The sequence below is a fragment of the Paroedura picta genome, chromosome 12 (assembly GCF_049243985.1).
Source record: "Paroedura picta isolate Pp20150507F chromosome 12, Ppicta_v3.0, whole genome shotgun sequence".
NCBI classification, from domain to species: Eukaryota; Metazoa; Chordata; class Lepidosauria; order Squamata; family Gekkonidae; genus Paroedura; species Paroedura picta.
The window spans coordinates 48124791-48146157 of NC_135380.1; the positions used below are offsets into that span (position 1 = coordinate 48124791).

Genomic DNA, 21367 nt, shown 5'->3' on the forward strand with positions numbered 1-21367 from the left:
AAAGCTTCCCCAGACAGCCATTTTGCTTTCTTGCATTTCTTTTTCTTTGGAATGGTTTTAGTTGCTACCTCTTGTACAATGTTGCGAACCTCCGTCCATAGTTCTTCAGGCACTCTGTCTATCAGATCTAATTTCTTAAATCTATTTGTCACCTCTACTGTATATCCGTCAGGGATATGATTTAGTTCATACCTGAGTGGCCTAGTGCTTTTCCCTACTTTCTTCAATTTAAGCCTAAATTTTGCAACAAGAAGCTGATGATCTGAACCACAATCATCTCCTGGTCTTCTTTTTACTGACTGTATAGAACTTCTCCATCTTTGGCTGTAGAGCACATAGTCAGTCTGATTTCTCTGTTGACCGTCTGGTGTTGTCCATGTGTAGAGTCGTCTCTTGGGTTGTTGAAAAAGAGTGTTTGCTATGACCATTGTATTCTTTTGACAAAATTCTACCATCCTGTGCCCTACTTCATTTTGTACTCCAAGGCCAAATGCGGTCCTCGGCAGGACAGTCTGTGTGCGGCCAGCCAGCCGCTTGTCAGCGCAGGGCGTTCTTGGGACTTCAAGAGGTGGCGCGTGTCCCCGCACCCCCGGGCACTCTGGGCGACAGAGCAGCCCCGCACAGCATTATCCAGGCAGGGGTAGTGACGGGTGGCAGGCTGCGGCGCGTTGGCATCCCCTTGGGCCAGTCTGCCGCTCCTGGCCACAGTGTCCTCTTCGGGCAAGGAGGCTGGCAGGCGGTCCATGGCCTGTGGTCCGAGACCAAGGGGCCAATCAGGAGGCGCGCTGTGTATGCCTCCCAGCTGCGCGCACAGTGCGCCTTCTGATTGGCCCCTGAGGGTTTCTATCCTGGACAGCCCACTCCCATTAGCGAATTATTTAGTGTACAGCTGAAGGCTACTCCATTTCTTCTGAGAGATTCTTGCCCACAGTAGTATACCTGATGGTCATCTGAATTAAATTCACCCATTCCTGTCCATTTTAGTTGACTGATTCCTAAAATGTCGATGTTCAGTCTTGTCATCTCTTGTCCAGCTTGCCTTCATTCATGAATCTGACGTTCCAGATTCCTATGAAATAAAAGTCTTTACAGCATCGGACTGTCTTTTCACTTCCAGTTCCATCTACAACTGAGCGTCCTTTCGGCTTTGGCCCAGTCACTTCATTCATTCTGGTGCTACTCGTACTAGCCGTCTGCTCATCCCTAGTAGCATATCGGACACCTTCCGACCTGAGGGGCTCATCTTCCGGCGTCATATCATTTTGCTTTTTGGTACTGTCCATAGAGTTTTCATGGCAAAGATTCTGGAGTGGCTTGCCATTTCCTTCTCCAGTGAATCACCTTTTGTCAGAGCTCTCTGCTATGATCTGTCCATCTTGGGTGGCCCTGCATGGCATAGCTCATAGCTTCACTGAGCTATGCAAGCCCCTTTGCCACGACAAGGCAACAATCCTTGAAGGGGAGGGAATATAAAGCAAAAATCAATTCTGTTACATTAGTAGACTGTGTCACACAACCAAATACAGCAAATAACCATTCTTTGTCAAAACAGCTAATCAATCCCCTGGCATTCAGTTGTAGTTTACAAAAACACAAGGAGAAACAAAACTCCCTGTCAGTGCCCTATCTGTCTCCATAAAACTGTGAAACATTCCTACAAGGGAATTGCTGGTAACTATTTTATCCCAAGGCCAGGGAATTAAACTCAAAATTCCATTACATTGCCATTACCTTACAGTCACATTATCACAAATAAAATAAATTGTGAGGAATATGGATATACAAGTTGAACAAGGTTAGCATGAATAGTGAGATTTAAAAAATCTATGTCCTTCTTGAGTCCTGGGTATGTCATAGTTTTGATTGTTGTAATAACTTACATATCTGCAATCTCCCTTTCTAGCCTGTTCTTGAAGTTCCTTTGCAATAAAACAGCTATGTTCACGTCCCTTATTGAATGTCTTGGAAAGCTGAAGTGTTCCCTACAGGTTTTTCAATTTTGTGGTTTTTGATGTCAGACTTGTGCCCATAAATTCTTTGGCACAGGGTTTGACCTGTTTGCCCTATGTAGAGAACAGAGGGACATTGTTGGCACTTGATGGCATATACTAAGATGGAAGATGAGCACATGTATAAGCCTTTGATGGTATAGGTCAGGGGTAGTCAGCCTGTGGTCCTCCAGATCTTCATGGACTACAATTCCCATGCAAACGCTGGCAGGGGCTCATGGGAATTGTAGTCCATGGACATCTGGAGGACCACAGGTTGACTACCCCTGCTATAGGTGATGTTGTTAAGTCCAGTAATTGTGGCATTGGAGTGTATATGGCTGCAGAGTTGGCATCGGGGTTTGTTGCAAACTCTACTTTTCTCTATCAGAAGTAACCTCAAAGCAGCTTCCAATCGCCTTCCCTTTCCTCTCCCCACAGCAGACACCCTGTGAGTATGGGATATGATCAGGCCAAAGAAGCTGTTAAGCAGAGATTAGCTGACATAGAATGCCAACAGGATTTAGCTAATAACCCATCTCTCATTATTAATGAACCCAATAGATATTCATCTTTCCCTATGACTTATTTGGCCAAACTTGAAGTACCTAGTTATAGGAGGGCCTTCACTTTCGCATGCTGTGATGCTTTCCCTTCAGCTGTATTAGAAGAAAGATATAGAAAAATACCCTATATCGAAAGGAAATGTACCTGTGACTCTGGACATATAGAAACCATGGAACATATTTTCCTTCAATGTCGATATTATAATGATATTCAAATTAGTCTAATTCTTCCACTGTTAGGCAGATTCCCAGGGCGTTCAGGTGAATTTTACATTTCTCTGCTGCTTACAGATATAGATAATGATACAACCTATAGAGTTTTAATTGATGTTTTTGCATCATCTTGTGCTGGTCTATGACCGTAATAAAACTAATTGAAATTGTTATTTCAGTGATTAGCCTATGGGTTTTAGCCATGCTTTTAACTTTTTAATTTTATAAGTTATCTGCAATAAATGTTAATTTAATTTGTATATTTTTATTTTGTGGACTCCTAAACTTTTGGTTCCATCACCCTTGCCATAGCTTTCTAAGAGAGGCCAGACGGTTTGGGAGCCATAGGGTGAGAAGGGGGGGGGCTTGCTTTAGGCCCAAACTTGTTGGTCATGCGGAATATTGGGTGGGACTCAGACCTCTACTTGGCTGACTGTATGACTCTGACCTGGCCCATGACTGGCCTAGCAAGCATTCCATAGGCTGAACAGATCTATACTGCCTCCTGGCCTCTTTGAAACCTTTTGATCCAAGCTGATTTGTGTGTCTGGGACATTAGGAGACATGTGCTTGTCAGCTCCAGATTGCCCTGTCTTGAATTTTGGCGGCGGCAGCTGGGGGGGGGGGGGGATTTGTTGCCACAGTAATGGAGAAAACAGTTTCTCCTTCCGGCAGTACCTTTCCATAATCTTGGGCAGAAACTCATAGGTCTACTGCTTGAGATGCTGATGCCCTGTGCAAGATAATGAATAAGTCATGGCCATCTCAGGCTGACAGGAAGTCCTAAAGAGAGAGGCAGGAGAGGTAGGCCACTGATTCAGAGTACCTTTATTGACATAAAATTGCAAAGCATAAAATGAAAATTTCAAACAGTTTCAGATGTAAAATGTAAAATCTATCATAAAAGATTTTCATTTAAAATTGCCAGTAAAAACTTTGCTACTTTTATAATAGTTGCTGTGTCCCTCACATTTAGTATCATTTTAATCCAGTGTTTCTCGTTAACACAGCTGAATTTGGGGACTAGATGGCCTGTATGGCCCCTTCCAACTCTATGATTCTATGATTCTATGGAAAGGATCTCCTGTCAGGAAGCAGCCAAAAGCATGGTTTACAATTGTGCGCTTGCAAGCAGGAGGCGGCACGCATTGTATGCCTCCATGTGGAAATGGTCCTCGTTTTCTGACTTGTAAAGACTGTGTGGGAGTTTTGTTCCCACTTCTCGAGTGGGGAAAACAAAACCTCCCCAAGGCTGAATCTGCACTTACTTTGTTTATTCCGTTGTGGATCCTGCTGAATCCAGATCGATTTGAACTCGGGTCTTCCTTCCCCCCCACTGAAACAGAAAAATGTTCTGCACATGGTTAGGGAAGTTCAGAAGGGGAGCGGGGAACCAAGCACAGCAGGAGCCTCTTTCTTTTCTTGAAGCGGGCGGGGGGAGAGAGGATTGGAGACAGCAGAGTAGGGAGAAAAAAAAACATGAGGCAAATCTCTACCAACAGAAGTTAGGGCTTCTGGGAGCTTCTGCTGAGAGAAATTAAGGGCTTCCCTTTTGAGGCAAGCTTGTCATCTGGGCAGCCTTGGCCAATCAGAGCTTCTCTACCAACAAATTCGACATCAAACATCAAAAAACCACTCCAGGATATTGCAGGATAAAGGTAGGGTCACTCCAGACCAATCATGCTTGTTGCAGAGGGAAAATTTAAATCAGACAAAATCAAAATGGAAATCGCATTCAGTAGATATAGCTGGGACTGTTTCGACCTGGGATCAGAATAAAAGCTCCATGCAGACTCCACCCAAGTCAGAGCTGTTTCGGGATTTTTCTCAGGCTTGATTCAGATTTAGGTTTGAACCAAAAATGCCATAGGCTTCTAGTTAGCATTACTATATCTAATCATTAACCTTCTGGCAAGAGGTACTCTTAAGTGAACCTTTCGTTCCTCTGTTCTGCTGTATATTTCTGGTAAGACCTTTGAGGAGGAGCGTGTCTCATGGCTTAAGTACACTTAACACCCACTCAGGGTGGCTGTCCCACTCCTGAATGCCTCCTCCTCCAACCAGTTTGCTTGTCTGTCCAGCAGCCAGCCAATTGCCTTCCATCCCCCACCCCTGACCACCCCCTCCTCCTTCCACTTCCCTCTGAGGCTTGGAGGCTGCAGATCCCTGCCGCATGAGAGCTGAGCTGCCCCTGCCGATGAGTTCCCTCAAACCAAGATGCTTTAGGATGCTTTAGGACACTTTGGGCTGATCCTGCGTTGAGCAGGAGGTTGGACTAGATCGCCTGTATGGCTCCTTCTAACTCTATGATTCTATAAGATTTTCTACTGATTTACACACCTTCAAGAATGTTTTCTGCAGTTGTGGTGCCTTTCAAACTCTGCAGTGCATACAACTCTTCTATAATTCTGAAGTTGAAATCTATCCCCATGATAAAAATTAGTAGTTGAGCAGTGTCTATAATGTCATTGCTCTCATCTCGTGCCAAAGAAAAGAAAATGAAAACTTTTTACCTTGACAGTCAGTGAGATATGCAGCTCTTTTCCTAATCCTTTGAAGATAAATTGACAAAACTAACACAAGATACCTTCTCAGGACACATTTCTTCCATTACTTTAACTATGCACTTAAAAAAAACCCATCAGAGAATGGTCTACCACTATCAGCAATACATTTAGCAGCATGATACCAGGCATTCACGGTAGACAGGTTCTCTTCAGCGTACTTTCTAAAATTATTTTGCTGCAAAATCATTGATTTTTAAGAGTTTATCTTGTTCACTCGCACCTCTCCTTGATATATTGAGTAGCTCTTGTGACAGGATTCAAAGTGACTTTTAATATTGTGCTCCTTTAAATACTGAGACACTTTCAAGACATATCAGGCAAACCGCTTTATCCTTGTTTTAAAAAAGAAGTACTCAGTAGTCTATTTGTCATTAAAGGTTGGCTAGCAAAGCAACTAGAATGGCCAAAATGCTATTATGTAGGGTAAGAACAAGAGGGGACTGACAGAAGGAACCATGGAGACCAAAACAAACAATGTTGCTATTGTCTGTTTTGCAAGAAAGGGACAGGATGAGCAGCAGTAGATGGTGCCTCTTGAGGCAGGAAGAACAGTCTGGGTCTGAGGGGAAATGCCCTGAGGTTGATAGCAGCAGGCAAGCAGGTTGGAGAGCCGCAATGAAATCATAGACTCATGGAAGAGACCATACAGGCCATCCAGTCCAACCCCTTGCTCAATGCAGGATGTACTCTGCTCAACTTCTGCCATATTTCTCAAACTTTTCCCCACTGTGAATGAATAGATTGGAAATATAGGAGGAATACTATTATGAACACCAAAGGAATGCTGTTGAAATACATTTCTTTTAACAGTTGCTTGTTGTTTGGAGGATGCAGGTAAGGCAGGAGGTTGCAATGAACAGGAAGGAAGAAGAAGAATCCATAGGAGCAACAAAGTTAGGTCAGGAAGAGAACACTGCAGCAGACAGCCACAATGACCCATTATGCACGGGGGGAAATAACGCACATTCGGGGTGGAATGGCGGCGACTAAAAACACCAATAACGCACGGTGCCAGCTACAACCGGCCACAGCTTCGGTGCATGCCGCTGAAAAAGCCGTGTTAGCGAAACGCAGAAGAAAGCACAGCTTCTGGGTGACCGGGGCGCAACCAGAAGCGGCGCCGGGATCGCCGCGTGCATAATCAGTTACTCTGGGTTTTGCCGCCATCGCGCCCCGTCCCGTGCATAACCTGTGTGCTTCGCGTCTTCCCCCTCTGCGTTTTCCATGTGACCTGAAATCGCCGTTTCGGCGGCCATGCATAATGGGCCGATGTGAACCACAACAGCCCTCTGGAGGCACCTGCTGCATATGGAAAGGCACGTGAGCCATGTTCAGCGGAAGCTGCTATCTCTGTCCCGTCATCCCACTAAAAGATGAAAATTCCCTTTATTGATTTTTGCAAAACAGGGGGCTTCTCTAACAGCACAGAGCCACAACTAAGCTGGCTTCTTTCCTTCCCACCCCAAATCAGTAGGAGCTCAAGGGAGAGTGAAATTGGAGAATAGGTCTGTGAACTGTAACACAGAAAGAGCTCAGGCACAAGAAGGAAAAGTGTGGCTGCCAAGTCCAGCATGACTCTTGCAGAGCCAGCTGCCTTTGGAAGCAGGACTGGTGGCTCCTTTTAAAGAGACAGGGCCAGACTTGCTTCTCTGCTCAAATTGATTGCATTAATGCCAAGTTCCAGCAACGCCTGCACAAATTAGCTTTGAAAGGTCTAGGAATATGCACTTCGGCTGCCGAAGTGGCCGTTCCAGCCCGAAATAGCCAGCGCCGTGGCGCGGGGGGAAGAGCAGCACCTGCACCTGCGCACCAGTTGACTCACGCATGCAGGTGCAGAGCTCTGTGTCTGCATGCGGGCGCCAGGTTGCATGCCTCCCCTCCCCCCCCCCGTGCCATGCGCTGGCTGCTTCGGGTTGGAATGGCTGCTTTGGCAGCTGAAGCACACAACCCTAGTGTGGACTTGCACTTCCCCAAATCCCAGTCACTGGGAGCAGAATATGGAATTCAGATGTAAGACACAGGCCCTCATCTTCCAGAAGTTAGAATCACAGAAATATAGAATCCTAGAGTTGGAAGTAGCCATACAGGCCATCTAGTCCAACCCCTTACACAATACAGTGGCCTAAAACATCCAGGAGAAGTCCTGCTGCTGCTTAAAGACCGCCAGTGAGGAAGAGCTCACCACCACCTTAGGCAGTCAATTGCACTGCTGAACTACTCTGACCATGAAATTCTCCAATATCTAGCCGTTCTACATGTAGTTTACGTACTCTGCTGCTGACAGGAACCACTTCCTGCCCTCCTCCAAGGCGACCTTTCAAATAGTTAAAGGAAGCAATCCTGTCCCCTCCCAACCATGGCCTCTCTCACACAGATTCTCTTTTACTGTCAAACTTAGGGTCAGTGGAGAAGCACCGTTTTATAGTCTCTATGGAACTTTATTAGTTCTTTTAGGCCCAAGTCTTAATCATAGAGTTGGAAGGGACCTCCAGGCTAATCTATTCCAACACACTTCACAATGCAGGAACTCACAACTACCTGCCCACCCACAGTGTCCCCAATTTAATGCCCAAGTGATCTTGATTGGTAACCCGTTCCACCAGATGGGAGTCAAAGCCAAGAAAGCCCTTGCCAGCTGAAGTTCTCTGGGGCCAGGGATCACTAACAGCTTGGTATTTGCCAAGCATAAGGCTCTCTGGGAAACATACTAGGAGAGACGATCCCATAGATATGCAGGATCCAGACCACATAAGGAGGACCCCAACGAGAGACTATATTCATCCTGCTTTCCATCAGCTGCATTACCAACACCTTGAACTTGATCCAGAACTCCACTGGCAACCAATGCGGCTGATGGACAGCAGGTCAAATATGGGCTCTCAACGGGTCCTCGTAAGGACCCTCGCAGAGACATTTTGCACCAGTTGTAATTTCCAGATCCAAGCCATGGGTAGGCCCATGTAGTGTGAGTTACAGTAATCCAACCCCGGTATGACAGTTGCATGCATCACTGTGGTGAGGTATTCTGGGACCAGAAAAGGCACTAGTAGCTTATCCAGTTCTGGGAGATAAAAGCAGGGGGGCCTTCATTGTCTGGCTACTGGTTGATCCTTGTTTGGGACAAGATTTAATCCAGCAGGGTTCTTCTTGCATTGTTATATGTATATGTTATATTGTTATATGTTATATGTTATATGTATCTGTTTCCTGTTCCCTGTAAACCGCCCCGAGCCTTCGGGGGAGGGCGGTATATAAATATAAATATAAATAAATAAATCTATATGTTTTAAAATTTATTCTAGTTTAAGCTCTGATGATTCACAGCTAGGTAATACAATTGTCATGCTGGAATATGGTACATTGGTGATCCCTGCTCTGGTGTCTGGAGCAAAACTACATTTTAAGGAAATTATTGTCCTGGTTTGAAAAGGTAATTGAGACAACTTTATCCCAAAATACAAGCTGAAGCTGCAACTTTCAGTGGTTCCAACTGCAACTACACAAATAAATGTCATATTATCATGCAAAAATGGATTTGGAAATAGCAGTAATCAGGAAATCAATGCTCTCCCCATTATGTTCACCCAAATGTGATGATACTTCAGAAGAAGAAGAGTTGGTTCGTATATGCCGCTTTTCTCAACCAGCTGACAAAGCAGCTGACAACCAGTTGATAAAGCAGCCGACAACTGCCTTCCCTTTCCTCTCCCCACAACAGACACCCTGTGAGGAAGGTGAGGCTGAGAGAGCCCTGATATTACTGCTCGGTCAGAACAGCTTTATCAGTGCTGTGGTGAGCCCAAGGTCACCCAGCTGGCTGCATATGGAAGAGGAGCAGGGAATCAAACCCGACTCAGTTTAGAAGTTGGAGATCCTAACCACTATACCAAGCTGTCTCTTCCTCCCCAACAGTTTTATAAATATCTGGACTTGGGTTTTGCAAACACTCCACAGAAAGGAAATACATTGTGTCCTGATCTGACTGTGACCGCATGGAAATGCCGGATGTTTTGTTTTAGAAGTGATCTTTGAGCTTGTGTTTCTAAACTGGCTCCAAGCCTAATTAGGAATGAACAACGTTCTTTAATCAATTAGTCGAGTTTGGTGGTCTGTAAACAAAGGGGGGGAGCAGCATTCCAGGACACTAAACAGCCTCTGGATAAAATGGAAGCTGGAGGCTTAAAGGGAAGAGTACCAACACAAATATTTTCTGGGGTCACATTCCCTGACCTCGATTTCCCTTGGCTCTCAGTGCACCACAGTAGCCCCAGCTTAACTCTTTTCTTGCTGCTAACTGTCCCAGTCTTGGAATTCCTCCCACAGGAAATATAGCACTCTCCATCAGGTTAGGTCTGGCGTCTTCTCCTCAACTTTTTGCATTGATTTGCTGTTTTAATTTGATTGTTGCAAACTGGATTTTATGCTACTAATTTCAGTCTTATTTATTTCCCTGCTGTAGAATCAGAACCAGAATACCTTTATTGGCATAAAATTGCAAAGCGTAAAATGAAAATTACAAACAGCTCCAGATGAAGATTCCATCATAAAAAGATTTTCCTTTAAAACTGCCAGCAAAAACTTTTACAATAATTGCCGAGTCCCTCACATTTAGTATCATTTTAATCCAATGCTTTTCATCAACACAGCTGAATTTCAATTTCTTCAGCTAGTTAGCTAAAGGGCGACGATATGCATCAAACTTGGGACACACCAGAAGTATGTGGTACAATGTGTCGGGGCCACTACACACATGCAAACAGTATCTCTCCTGAGGAAGGATCTTCAAGAATCTAATTTGGGTGAAATTTGAGGGAAAGATGTTTAAGCGAGCTACTAGAAATGCTCTTCTTAACGAGCGTGTCTCCAAAATTTGGAGATACATGGTCATGGATGTTGAAGGAATATCCCAGAAACTGGGAGAACATACGCTGTTATTAGAGGAGCCTAAAACCTGAGGAGCCTAAAACGCTGAAGGGTCAGACAATGCTTGCACAGGGGATACCTTTTAAAATCTGAGTAATCCTGATCTTCCCCCTTCAAGGATCTCTGCCTTGCCATGGCAAGGGGGCTTGCGTAGCTCAGTGAAGCTATGAGCTATGCCGTGCAGGGCCACCCAAGACGGACAGGTCATAGCTGAGACCTCTGACAAAAGGTGATCCACTGGAGAATCATAGAATCATAGAGTTGGAAGGGGCCATACAGGCCATCTAGGCCAACCCAGTGCTCAATGCAGGATCAGCCCTAAGCATCCTGAAGCATCCAAGAAAAGTGTGTATCCAACCTTTGCTTGAAGACTGCCAGTGAGGGGGAGCACACCACCTCCTTAGGCAGCCAATTCCACTGCTGAACTACTCTGACTGTGAAAATTTTTTTCCTGATATCTAGCCTATATCGTTGTACTTGAAGTTTAAACCCATTACTGCGTGTCCTCTCCTCTGCAGCCAACAGAAACAGCATCCTGCCCTCCTCCAAGTGACAACCTTTCAAATACTTAAAGAGGGCTATCATGTCTATTGAGCATGCAATAGCTCTTGTTTGAGTAGCGCCCACCCTTCACATGCTCCCTTCCCTTCCAGCATTCTCGTCCATGGTATGACGCTCATCATGTCTCTGAGTTTATTAAAGTTTGCCCTACGAAAATCCAACATCCGCGTCTGCCTACAAGCTTCCTTGGCTCCCCATCTCAAAAGGAATTCTATGAGGACATGGTCACTTCCCCCTAGGGTCCCCACCTCCTTCACCTCATCCACCAACTCTTGCCTGTTGGTCAGTATTAAGTCCAGTATGGCTGAACCTCTTCTGGGTTCATTTACCATTTGATAAATGAAATTGTCAGCCAGGCAGGTCAGAAACTTGCATGACTGAGGACGCTTTGCAGAATTTGTTTCCCAGCACACATCTGGGAAATTGAAGTCACCCATGATTCCCAGTATTCCCAGTTGCAATGTATGGCTGTGAAAGGTGGACCATAAGGAAGGCCGAGCATCAAAGAATTGAGGCTTTTGAACTCTGGTGCTGGAGAAGAATCTTGCGAGTCCCTTGGACTGCAAGGCGAACAAACCGGTCAGTCCTAGAGGAGATCAGCCCGGACTGCTCCTTAGAAGGCCAGATCCTGAAGATGAAACTCCAGTACTTTGGTCACCTCATGAGAAGGAAGGACTCCCTGGAGAAGAGCCTAATGTTGGGAGCGATTGAGGGCAAAAGAAGAAGGGAATGACAGAGAATGAAGTGGCTGGATGGAGTCACTTAAGTAGTAGGTGCAAACTTAAATGGACTCCGGGGAATGGTAGAGGACAGGAAGGCCTGCAGGATCATTGTCCATAGGGCCGCGATGGGTCGGACACGACTTCGCACATAACAACAACAACAATCCTGATCTTCTAGTCTCTGTGATATTGATTTTAGTATAACCCTTTCCTCTTGCATGCTAAGGGTTGAGATGTCCAGACCCATAATTTGAAGTTTCTTTAACATTTTACTTAACCAGTTGAGAGAATAAGGGTCACTCAAAAAGTTAATTAACCTGGTAGAGCATGGAAATGAATTTTTAAGCAGTATTTAAAGGACTGAAACCCAGCCCTGGCTTCTAGACTCTTTTAGCCAAGTTCTACAACAAGTGTATGATTTGCTGTATTTTATTTTATATTCCTATAGTGATTTTTTGGGGTATCTATAAGTCTCTGAGGAATTTAAAATGGGAATGGCAGAATATATTGTTTTTTCTTTTTATCAGTGTGGATATTAATAACTGAATCCAGAATTTTGCTACTGTTTGTCATGGATACAGCCAAAAATAGAAAGGAGCAATTGCTGGTCTTGACTAAACAATCAAGGCAGATGCTTCCACAGGCAAGATTGTCTGACTGGGTCTCTCAACGAAATGTAACAAACAGGGAGCACAAATACCCAGACCAGAATAGTCTTGGCCAAGGAATGAAGGAGCAACAAAATAATATGACCTCTAATATATGAGGAAGAGCACAATTAATATCCAAGTGTGAAAAGCATCTAGCTCCCAACCAAATACAGTATTAATAATACAGCTCAAAGTCAGGTGTATTGATTGGGAGCCAGCAGATAATAAGAAACTTATAATCACTATTTAGAATCATAGAGTTGGAAGGGGCAATACAGGCCATCTAGTCCAACCCACTGCTCAATGCAGGATCAGCCCAGAGCATCAGATCATCTTCGTCGCTCTCCTCTGTACCCTTTCAATTTTATCTACGTCCTTCTTGAAGTGAGGCCTCCAGAACTGCACAGAGTACTCCAGGTGTAGTCTGACCAGGGCCATATATAATGGGACTATGACATCTTGTGATTTTGATGTGATGCCTCTGTTGATACAGCCCAAAATGGCATTTGCCTTTTTTACCGCTGCATCACACTGCCTGCTCATGTTTAGTTTACAATCCACAAGTACCCCAAGGTCTCGTTCACACACAGTGTTACCTAGAAGCGTATCCCCCATCCAGTAGGCATGCTTTTCATTTTTCTGACCCAGATGCAGAACTTTACACTTATCTTTATTAAATTGCATCTTGTTCTCATTTGCCCATTTTTCCATTGTGTTCAGATCTCGTTGAACTCTGTCTCTATCTTCCGGAGTATTTGCCAGTCCTCCCAATTTGGTGTCATCTGCAAACTTGATGAGTAGTCCCTCCACCCCCTCATCTAGATCATTAATAAATATGTTAAAAAGTACCGGGCCAAGCACCGAGCCCTGAGGTACCCCGCTACTCACCTCTCTCCAGTCTGATGAAACACCATTGACAACAACTATTTGAGTGCGGTTCTCTAACCAATTCCCTATCCACCTAACTATCTGGAAATCCAGGTTGCAGTCCTTCAATTTATCCATCAGAACATCATGGGGAACCTTATCAAAAACTTTATTAAAATCGACATCAACCAAATTTCCACAATCCAGCAATCCTGTTACTTGGTCAAAAAAGGAAACCAAGTTGGTCTGACAGGACCTGTTGGAGACAAATCCATGCTGACTTCCTTGGATCACCAAATTGTCCTCCAGATGTTTGCAGATCGCTCCCTTTAATATCTGCTCCATTATCTTCCCCACAACAGAGGTCAGACTCACTGGTCTGTAGTTTCCCGGGTCATCCTTCCTCCCTTTTTCCCTGCTCTACAAACAATCCTACACGTAACTGAAACCTTTGGTTTTGATCCTCAGGCAAAAAGCCAACAGCCAAGAGTCCTTTAGCTCTTGCTCTTGGCTCCTCTCAGAGTATTATGGTTTAATCCAGGCTCCGAGAGTCTTTTGGGCTTTATTTGTGTTGTGGCACGCGCCTCTGGCAAGCAAGAGCCTTTTATAGCACAAAGGCCTTCTCAGCAGAGGGCGGAGCTAGCAGTCAGCTCCTGAGTCAGCTCCTGAGATAATGTTCTTCTCACAGCTCCTCCAAAGCACTGCCTTCCTCTGGCAATCAAGAGTCTTTTATAGCATACAGGCCTACTCAGCAGAGGGCAAAGCTAGCAGTCAGCTCTTGAGTCAGCTCCTGAGAATGTTCTTCTTCCAGATCCTCCAAAGCACTGTTTTTCGAGAAATGTCCTTTCTCTTATCCTTTCATGCTCAGGTCCCTTCTCCCCATTCCTCCTATTCCCCCCTATTCCCCCCTACACACACCATTGATTTTGGAGAGGGAATAGGTATAGACAGAATCCTGTTCCTGAACAATTAATTCATTTGAATTTTATCCCTTTTGTCTTTTTTGTTCATCATCTTGTCTTCACAAAGATGACCTTTTATCTATTATACACATTTTGGAGACTAAACAAGGTTTTGACACTGGGCTGATCCCAAGTCTAGTTGGCTGTGACTGGGTGGGCAGAGTTCAGGCTCCCCCCCACCAAGAACCTTACAAAGCCTAGCTGTCGTATTGCTAAAAATTTGAAAGCTAATGACTCCCTTGTCCTCATGTTTGTGGAGGTACATGTCACCCCATAATTCTGTGGGTTAGCTGCAGAAGGGCAGGGAAGAATGGATGAAATGATAACTCCTCTTTTATTTGAATGGACTAAACATTGCTGTACATTAGTTTTTACAAAAACTAGTAAGATACAAGAGCTTTTAAGTAAGATACAAAAACTAGTTTTTACAAAAACTAGTAAGATACAAAAGTACATTAGTTTTTACAAAAGCAGTAAAAGTACATTAGTTGAGTTACCGTAGCTGAAGGGGGAGATTTGGGAGAAGAACCAGTGGGCTGGCACAACTGATGTTGGCCTGGGGAGGCCTTCAGTATCTGCAAGCGCAATATGGAGCATTCATTGGTTTGGATGTATGTCTGATCTGAAAGTGCCTCTTTTCTGGCTTGCAAGCCATTAGCTGGACTTTAAAATGACACTTCTCAAAATGCTTCTCTAGTATGTTTATGGAGTTCCTTCCAACCTTGGGGACCAGTGGGCCCTGCACAGCAGAGCCACGTTGAACTCAGCTTGAAAGTGAATCCATCAGTCTTGCTGCTTGTGTGGCAAGCCTTGAAACTGTGAACACTTGAATAACTGCAGTTAGGTATGTTGTGTCATTACATCTTGACTAAGTAAGGATATCTACCCATGAAAACATGCTTTCCAGCCTTTAAAGAAATGTCTGTTTAGAATGAATGGAGGCCATTATTCCATTTGACATCTTCTGCTTTGGTAAACCAAGGGACTGTTGGATGGAGTAACTGTTATAGTCATGGAGACACTATACAGAGACCCCCAACCTTTTGGAGTCTGCAAGCATCTTTGGAATTCTGACATAATTCTGCGGGTGCAACCACAAAATGTTTGCTGTGGGAGGTGGATTCTCTTGCCCTCTTTTTCTCAGAATTCTCAGAAGTAATTCAGAGAGACAGCAGAATTAATCAGGTGGATGTTGACTGAGAGACAAAAGAAATCATGCAACCTCCTCTGTGGCTGCCTGCTTTGGACTCATAGGAACAATAGAGGAACCACTGCTTTGAAAATGGTGAAGTAGGGAGTAGGTGGGAAATGGAAGTCTCTCTTGAGCTACTTAGCAGATTTCCACTGAAACTATCTCAGATTTCTACCCATAATGGAAATTCAGGAAGGTATGGAAATGCATAAGAATTGTGCAGAGAAAATAACTGCAATTTTAGGGGAAGATAATGCCTTGGTAATGGGCCTCTGTGACTGCAGAACTGGGAACTAGCAACACAGAATTAATTTTGGTCTGACAGTTGTTGGTAAAAGTTGCCTTTGCTGTAAATAAGGTGTCTTTTTCTCACTCAGCTCCTAAATATTTTTGTGCTGAATAATTTCTTGGTGGATTGCTTTTTGGGATATGGTGCTTTTTGGGATATCGTGAGGACATTTTGTTTGCTCCCAGGTGACTAAATTATTAGTCTGCAGCCAGGAAATTAAGACCCAGTGTGGAGTAGTTGTTAGAGCAGCCTTCCTCAACTTTTTTACCGCTGATAAACTCCTGAAACATTTTTCTTTAAAACAAGCAAGCAAGTTGAGAGTCCCAGGACCTGGTTTTTGGGCCCAGCATGCACTTCTCCTGCACTTGTGTGGAGATACCATATGCACACAGGCTTGCCTTTGTCTGGTAGCTCCAAAGTGATTGATTATGTATGGGCAGGAAAGGGCAGGCCAGCGCCTGCATGCCAGCGGGGCTAATCCCCACTTATAGACAACATCAGTGCCTGCCCAGCCTGGCCCAACCCCCTCCCGGTCCTGGCCCATTGTTTAGCTGCAGCTGCCATCAGAAGCCAGGCTAGGCCCATGCATATGTGAAGAGCCCACCACCTATGGTGTCTCCACAGGGACACAAAATGCCCAGTTTGGCTTCCCAGTGCTGGGGAGCAAAACGGGACATTTTTAGACTAGTGGCCTGCTGCTATTCCACCATAGTGCAGTGGGACCCCCATACCCCTCTTTGCTGCCACCTCAGCCGCGAGGGGCAGTGGAACCTTCCTTGTGCACACGCACAATTCCAGGGCGGACTGTGTGCACTGGGGGGTTTCTTCCCCCGTGCGTACATGGTAAGCAGTGGGGCACGGTGCGGCCCCCCGCAGCCACCACTGTGCATGATCGGTCAGTGTTTTGCTCTTTGACTTTGTGTAGAGTAATCCCCCGTTTCCAGAGCCTGCTGCTCGAGCTAACACACCCTGTTCCTTGCCCAGTGCCTGGAAACTGCCTGCTGCTTGTAAACAGGATAAGTAAGAGAAACTGTTTGGGAAGGGTGGGTGTGGGGTTGGCCTTGCTGCTTTCTGCTGCTAGAAAGACTCACAAAAAAACCTGTTTAATATTGGCCAACCCTAGAACCCTTCTTGGATTTGATTTGTTTCAAAATATGGATCAGTTGTTCCCATTGTTACTGCGGAGGGCATAACACCTTTGGAGGCATTACAAGCTCTGGAGCTCTCCCAGACAACATTCCTCAGAATTTATCTGACCATCAGTGGAGTGGATTAGGAGGCAGAGGTGGAGGCGGCTCTGGCTCTCCTTCCTCTTCTCCACTAATGGGAGCTGTTGATGACAGAGAGCCTGGCCGGTATACTGTGCGACTAGGACTGGGAAGCTTCTGGTAAAAGCAGTTTCCTGCCAGAAAAGATAAATTGTGGAGGGATGCATTTGCTCCTGAACTGTAGGGGGAGGAGTGCATTTTAAAAAAAGGACTGTGATAGAATCTACAAAACCAACTGGAGGGTCTTCATCATTTTTACTCTCATTGCAGCATTCTTCCATATTCAGATATTGCAGATGTCCACAGCTGCATCCTGCCTTTCCTCCAGTGAGGTCAAGCTGTGTAGGCAGAGGAAGGTTATACCACTGCATCCTGGCAATAAGTCTGCAGAGCAGGTTACAGCAAGAGACTGGTAGCTGACTCAGAGTGAGCAAGGATTAGACCCTGGTCCTCATGCCAGGTTCCAGCAGGTAGAATCATAGAGTTGGAAGGGGCCATACAGGCCATCTAGTCCAACCCCCTGCTCAACGCAGGATCAGCCCAAAGCATCCTAAAGCATCCAAGAAAAGTGTGTATCCAACCTTTGCTTGAAGACTGCCAGTGAGGGAGAGTTCACCACCTCCTTAGGCAGCCTATTCCACTGCTGAACTACTCTGACTGTGAAATTTTTTTTCCTGATATGTAGTCTATATCGTTGTACTTGAAGTTTAAACCCATTACTGCACGTCCTCTCCTCTGCAGCCAACAGAAACAGCATCCTGCCCTCCTTCAAGTGACAACCTTTCAAATACTTAAAGAGGGCTATCATGTCCCCTCTCAACCTCCTTTTCTCCAGGCTGAACATTCCCAAGTCCCTCAACTTATCTTCATAAGGCTTGGTCCCTTGGCCCCAGATCATCTTCGTCGCTCTCCTCTGTACCCTTTCAATTTTATCTACTTCCTTCTTGAAGTGAGGCCTCCAGAACTGCACAGAGTACTCCAGGTGTGGTCTGACCAGGGCCATATATAATGGGACTATGACATCTTGTGATTTTGATGTGATGCCCCTGTTGATACAGCCCAAAATGGCATTCACCTTTTTTACCGCTGCATCACACTGACTGCTCATGTTTAGTTTACAATCCACAAGTACCCCAAGGTCTCGTTCACACAAAGAGCCTTTTCGCACAGGGATCTTTGTTGCAAATTGTTTGCGGAATGAAAAATCGCCATTTAAAATAGTGGAATTCGTCGTTATGCATACCTGCCTTTGTAGTGGAATCAGTTGCGTTTTTTAGCGTTTCCCACAGGCTTCCGGTCTCGGCAGAAATCGCTAGAAAGGAAGCGCTATTGCCAAGCTCGTCCCGCCCCTGGCCGTCAAGCAGCCAATGGGCAGCCGTTAGCATGCTCCCAAACAGCCCCTTTCCCTTTAAGAAAGGTTTAAAAAAAAAAAAAAACGACCCATAGCAACGAATCTAGGTAGATTCGTTGCTACGGAGAGACCCATCCAGCTGCCTAATGTGAGCTGTCGTTTGATTGTATGATCGTTTGCACGCTGCCTCGAGTGATAAAAAAAAAATCCCCCCCCCCTCTCACGGGCCCGATTTTCGGCTGAATTTATTTGTAAAAAATAAAGGGACTTTATTTCAGCAAACGGGCTTTTCAGTGGTTTGTGCTTAGTGACTAAAGGTGAAGGACTGAAGCCAGGGAAGCCTCTAAACAGAAAGAGGCTCGCCGGTGCGTTTATCCCCGCTCGCTCGGAGAAAAAAAAATGGCGATCGCTTCGCCGGAAGTTTGGAGGAGAGAGCCAGGGGGAGGGACTTTGAAGAACCAGCAACAATGGTAACGCACAGGTCTTTAGCGCTACTGTTGCAGATTGGTTGCAGGAGTGTATCGCTATCCGGAGGGTGAATCCACTTTTCTGGATTCCCCTGAAAGCGCCACAACGAAGCGCTTTTTGCTGATTGGTTTCAGGATTGTTGCAGATTGTCTACGACGTCGTGGGTTATGGCAAATTAGTAGCGTTTCCAAATAGCAACCATTGTGCTACTTTGAAGCCGTGCGAAATGGCCCAAAGTGTTACCTACTGTGTCAGAAGAAGTTCAGAAGAAGTGATTCATACAAACCAAATGGAACTCAGCTAAAAACTAATAACTTCTACAACAACTGTGTTTGTGAATGAGGTCAGCTGGGGAGAAGGAAGGGCCTCCCTGTTGGCAGAATTTAAATCTGCAGAAGCACTAAGTTGCTTAAAAGAATGGAATTGTTTAGGGTTGTGCAGGGAGGCCCCGATTTGGACTGTTTCGGATCCAAATTGGGCTGATTCAGACCGATTTGGATCCGAATCGGCCGATGGAGGCCATTGACTTGCATTGGAAATCCTTCCCCCGCCTTCCCTAGCGGGGAGGAGGCTGGGGGGAGGGGGTGTAAGTTGTGTAGGGGCCGTGAAGCTTTAAAGCTTCACAGGGGGTTTTGGGGGGGATCTCCAGGTCTACCCTGAAGGTTGACATCCCTGTGCCACTAGTGTTCCTAGTGGTGTAGGGATATCCCCCCCCCCCCACAGACCAGTGTAGGAACCCCCTCTTCTCTGCAGGGGAACCCAGGTGAGAACTCAGTGGATCTTATTGGTTCTGCAGTTCTCACCTGGAGATTGCTTAGGCTGCCGGCCACAGGTTCCCCCTTCTCCTGGGAGAGAGCAAACACACTAACACAGTTTAACTCTACAGTTTTTAAACATAGCAAACACAATCCCCCCCCCCCCGAAACCCAAAGGCACAAAACTTTGGAAAACAGGAGGGAGGGAGAGGGAGATGAGGGAGGGAAAAAAGAGAAAAATAGGAAACGAGAGGGGAAAAAACCCTAAAACAAACTATTTGTTTTCTCCAGCGATGTCCACCAGGCCAGGTGGTGCAGCCAATATTTGATAGGTGGCTCTGCATCAGCATATTCAGCTCTTGGAAGTCGACCACTTAGGAGACTGGGCAGAATGCCATGTTCATCCTATTTATATAGGCTCAATTCTTCCTCCTGTTATTTTGGGAAAGTTTTGATGCTAGCAAGGCATTACAGTGAATTTGGACCCGAATGAAGAATTGCTGACTCATCCATGCTGTTTGCTGGGCAGGGGACCTGAAACCACTTACTGGCGCTCAGCTAAACATACACTACAAGTAATTCTGGATAAAATGGGGTAGCCTCACTCAAGGCCTGACCCTTTGATCAAATAAATAAATATGTAAATAATAAATCAACATTTGTGCTGTGTAGGGTTTTGTTGTTGGTGGTTTGCTTTGCTTTTTCTTCTTTGTTAAGTTACTAAAATAAACTTTTAAATGGTCTTGTCCATAATTTCGGGTTGTGGGGCTCAGGAAGCTTGGTGTGTCTGTGGTTAATCAAGAGACCCCTTTTACTTTCGCTACTCATTGTGTTTTTTCTTTGTTTGCTCTGCAGATTTTTCCGCCCAAGTCAACTCTACCTCCTTGAGTTCCCCAACAGGCCGCGGTCCTATGGCAACACCTTCCCTCCACCCGTCCATCGGGCCCGGCATCGGCTCCTCCTTGGGGCCCCCAAGCCAATTGCACTCGCCCATTAGCACCTTGAGTTCCCCCCTCAATGGCATGGGGCCTCCCTTCTCAGTCATCAGCCCCCCAATGGGATCCCACTCGATGTCTGGACCATCCACCCCAAGTCTTGGCTTTGGAACAGGCAGTCCACAGGTGAGTGGTGTGGGTGGAGAACTAGAACCCCTTCCCAGTGAACACGCTGGGGAAGCTGAAGGGTGAGAGTGCCATAGTGTTTTTAGAAGCCATAGATCTGTTTGGAGAGATAGAGATGGAAGTTTTCTGCACTCCCATGATACTAGAAGAATAGGCAGGCACTGGCAAACCAAAATATTGTTCTGATTGGGTTATGTTTACTTGTGGGATTTTTTCATCTTTGGTTTATTTTCTTCTGGGGGATGGGTGGTGGCAGCAGACTTTGGTTTTTAAAGGTCAGATTCATAGATTGTGCCCAGATAGTGAGAGGCGGCATAGCACTTCTGTGTTAAGAGGCAGTATATCTCTGAGGCTCTCCCTTTCCTGGATTGCTGGACAATTTCTCGGAAGCTGTTAGACAAGGGGGGCCCACGGTCTGATCTTTAGTTGCACTTCTTTGCATGTTTGGGCACAGCCGCCTTCTGGTGAGGAAACGGGATGCGTGGGCTCCACCGAGTAATGGAGAAAACTGCTGGGCTGGCATTAAGAGGGTGATTAGGGGAAGAATTTTTAACTAAACTTCCGGAAGAAGTTCCTGACTGTTAGAGCGATCCCTCAGTAGAACAGGCTTCCTCGAGAGGTGTTGGGTTCTCCTTTGGAAGTTTTTAAACAGACACTAAATAGTCATCTGTCAGAAACGCGGATTTTATGAATTTAGGCAGATTGTGAGTGAATGGGTGGGCAGCAAGGGATGTGCCAGTGTGGCCCTTCCTTGCATACCCAGGGAATTGCTGATCACCACTGTGGGATGGTAGGTGAATTTCCTTCAGGCCAGGCTGGATTCTGGAGATTTTTGGTGGGGGGGGATCACTTGGGCATGAAATTGGGGTCACTATGGGTGGGCAGATGATTGTGAGTTTCTGCA

At 45.6% G+C, this 21367-nt stretch overlaps 1 protein-coding gene across 4 annotated transcripts in view; it reads left to right on the top strand.

Moving 5' to 3' along the window:
- RXRA (retinoid X receptor alpha) overlaps positions 1–21367 on the top strand; it is a 302476-nt gene that overhangs the window by 144149 nt on the left and 136960 nt on the right. For 3 of the 4 annotated variants that reach the window (XM_077306422.1, XM_077306420.1, XM_077306421.1), the window contains exon 2: positions 20198–20463. The exons of the other annotated variant lie outside the window; for it this stretch is intronic. In XM_077306422.1, the coding sequence (XP_077162537.1) occupies positions 20198–20463 (266 nt within the window). The remainder of the gene's footprint in view (positions 1–20197; positions 20464–21367) is intronic. 4 annotated transcript variants of the gene reach the window in all.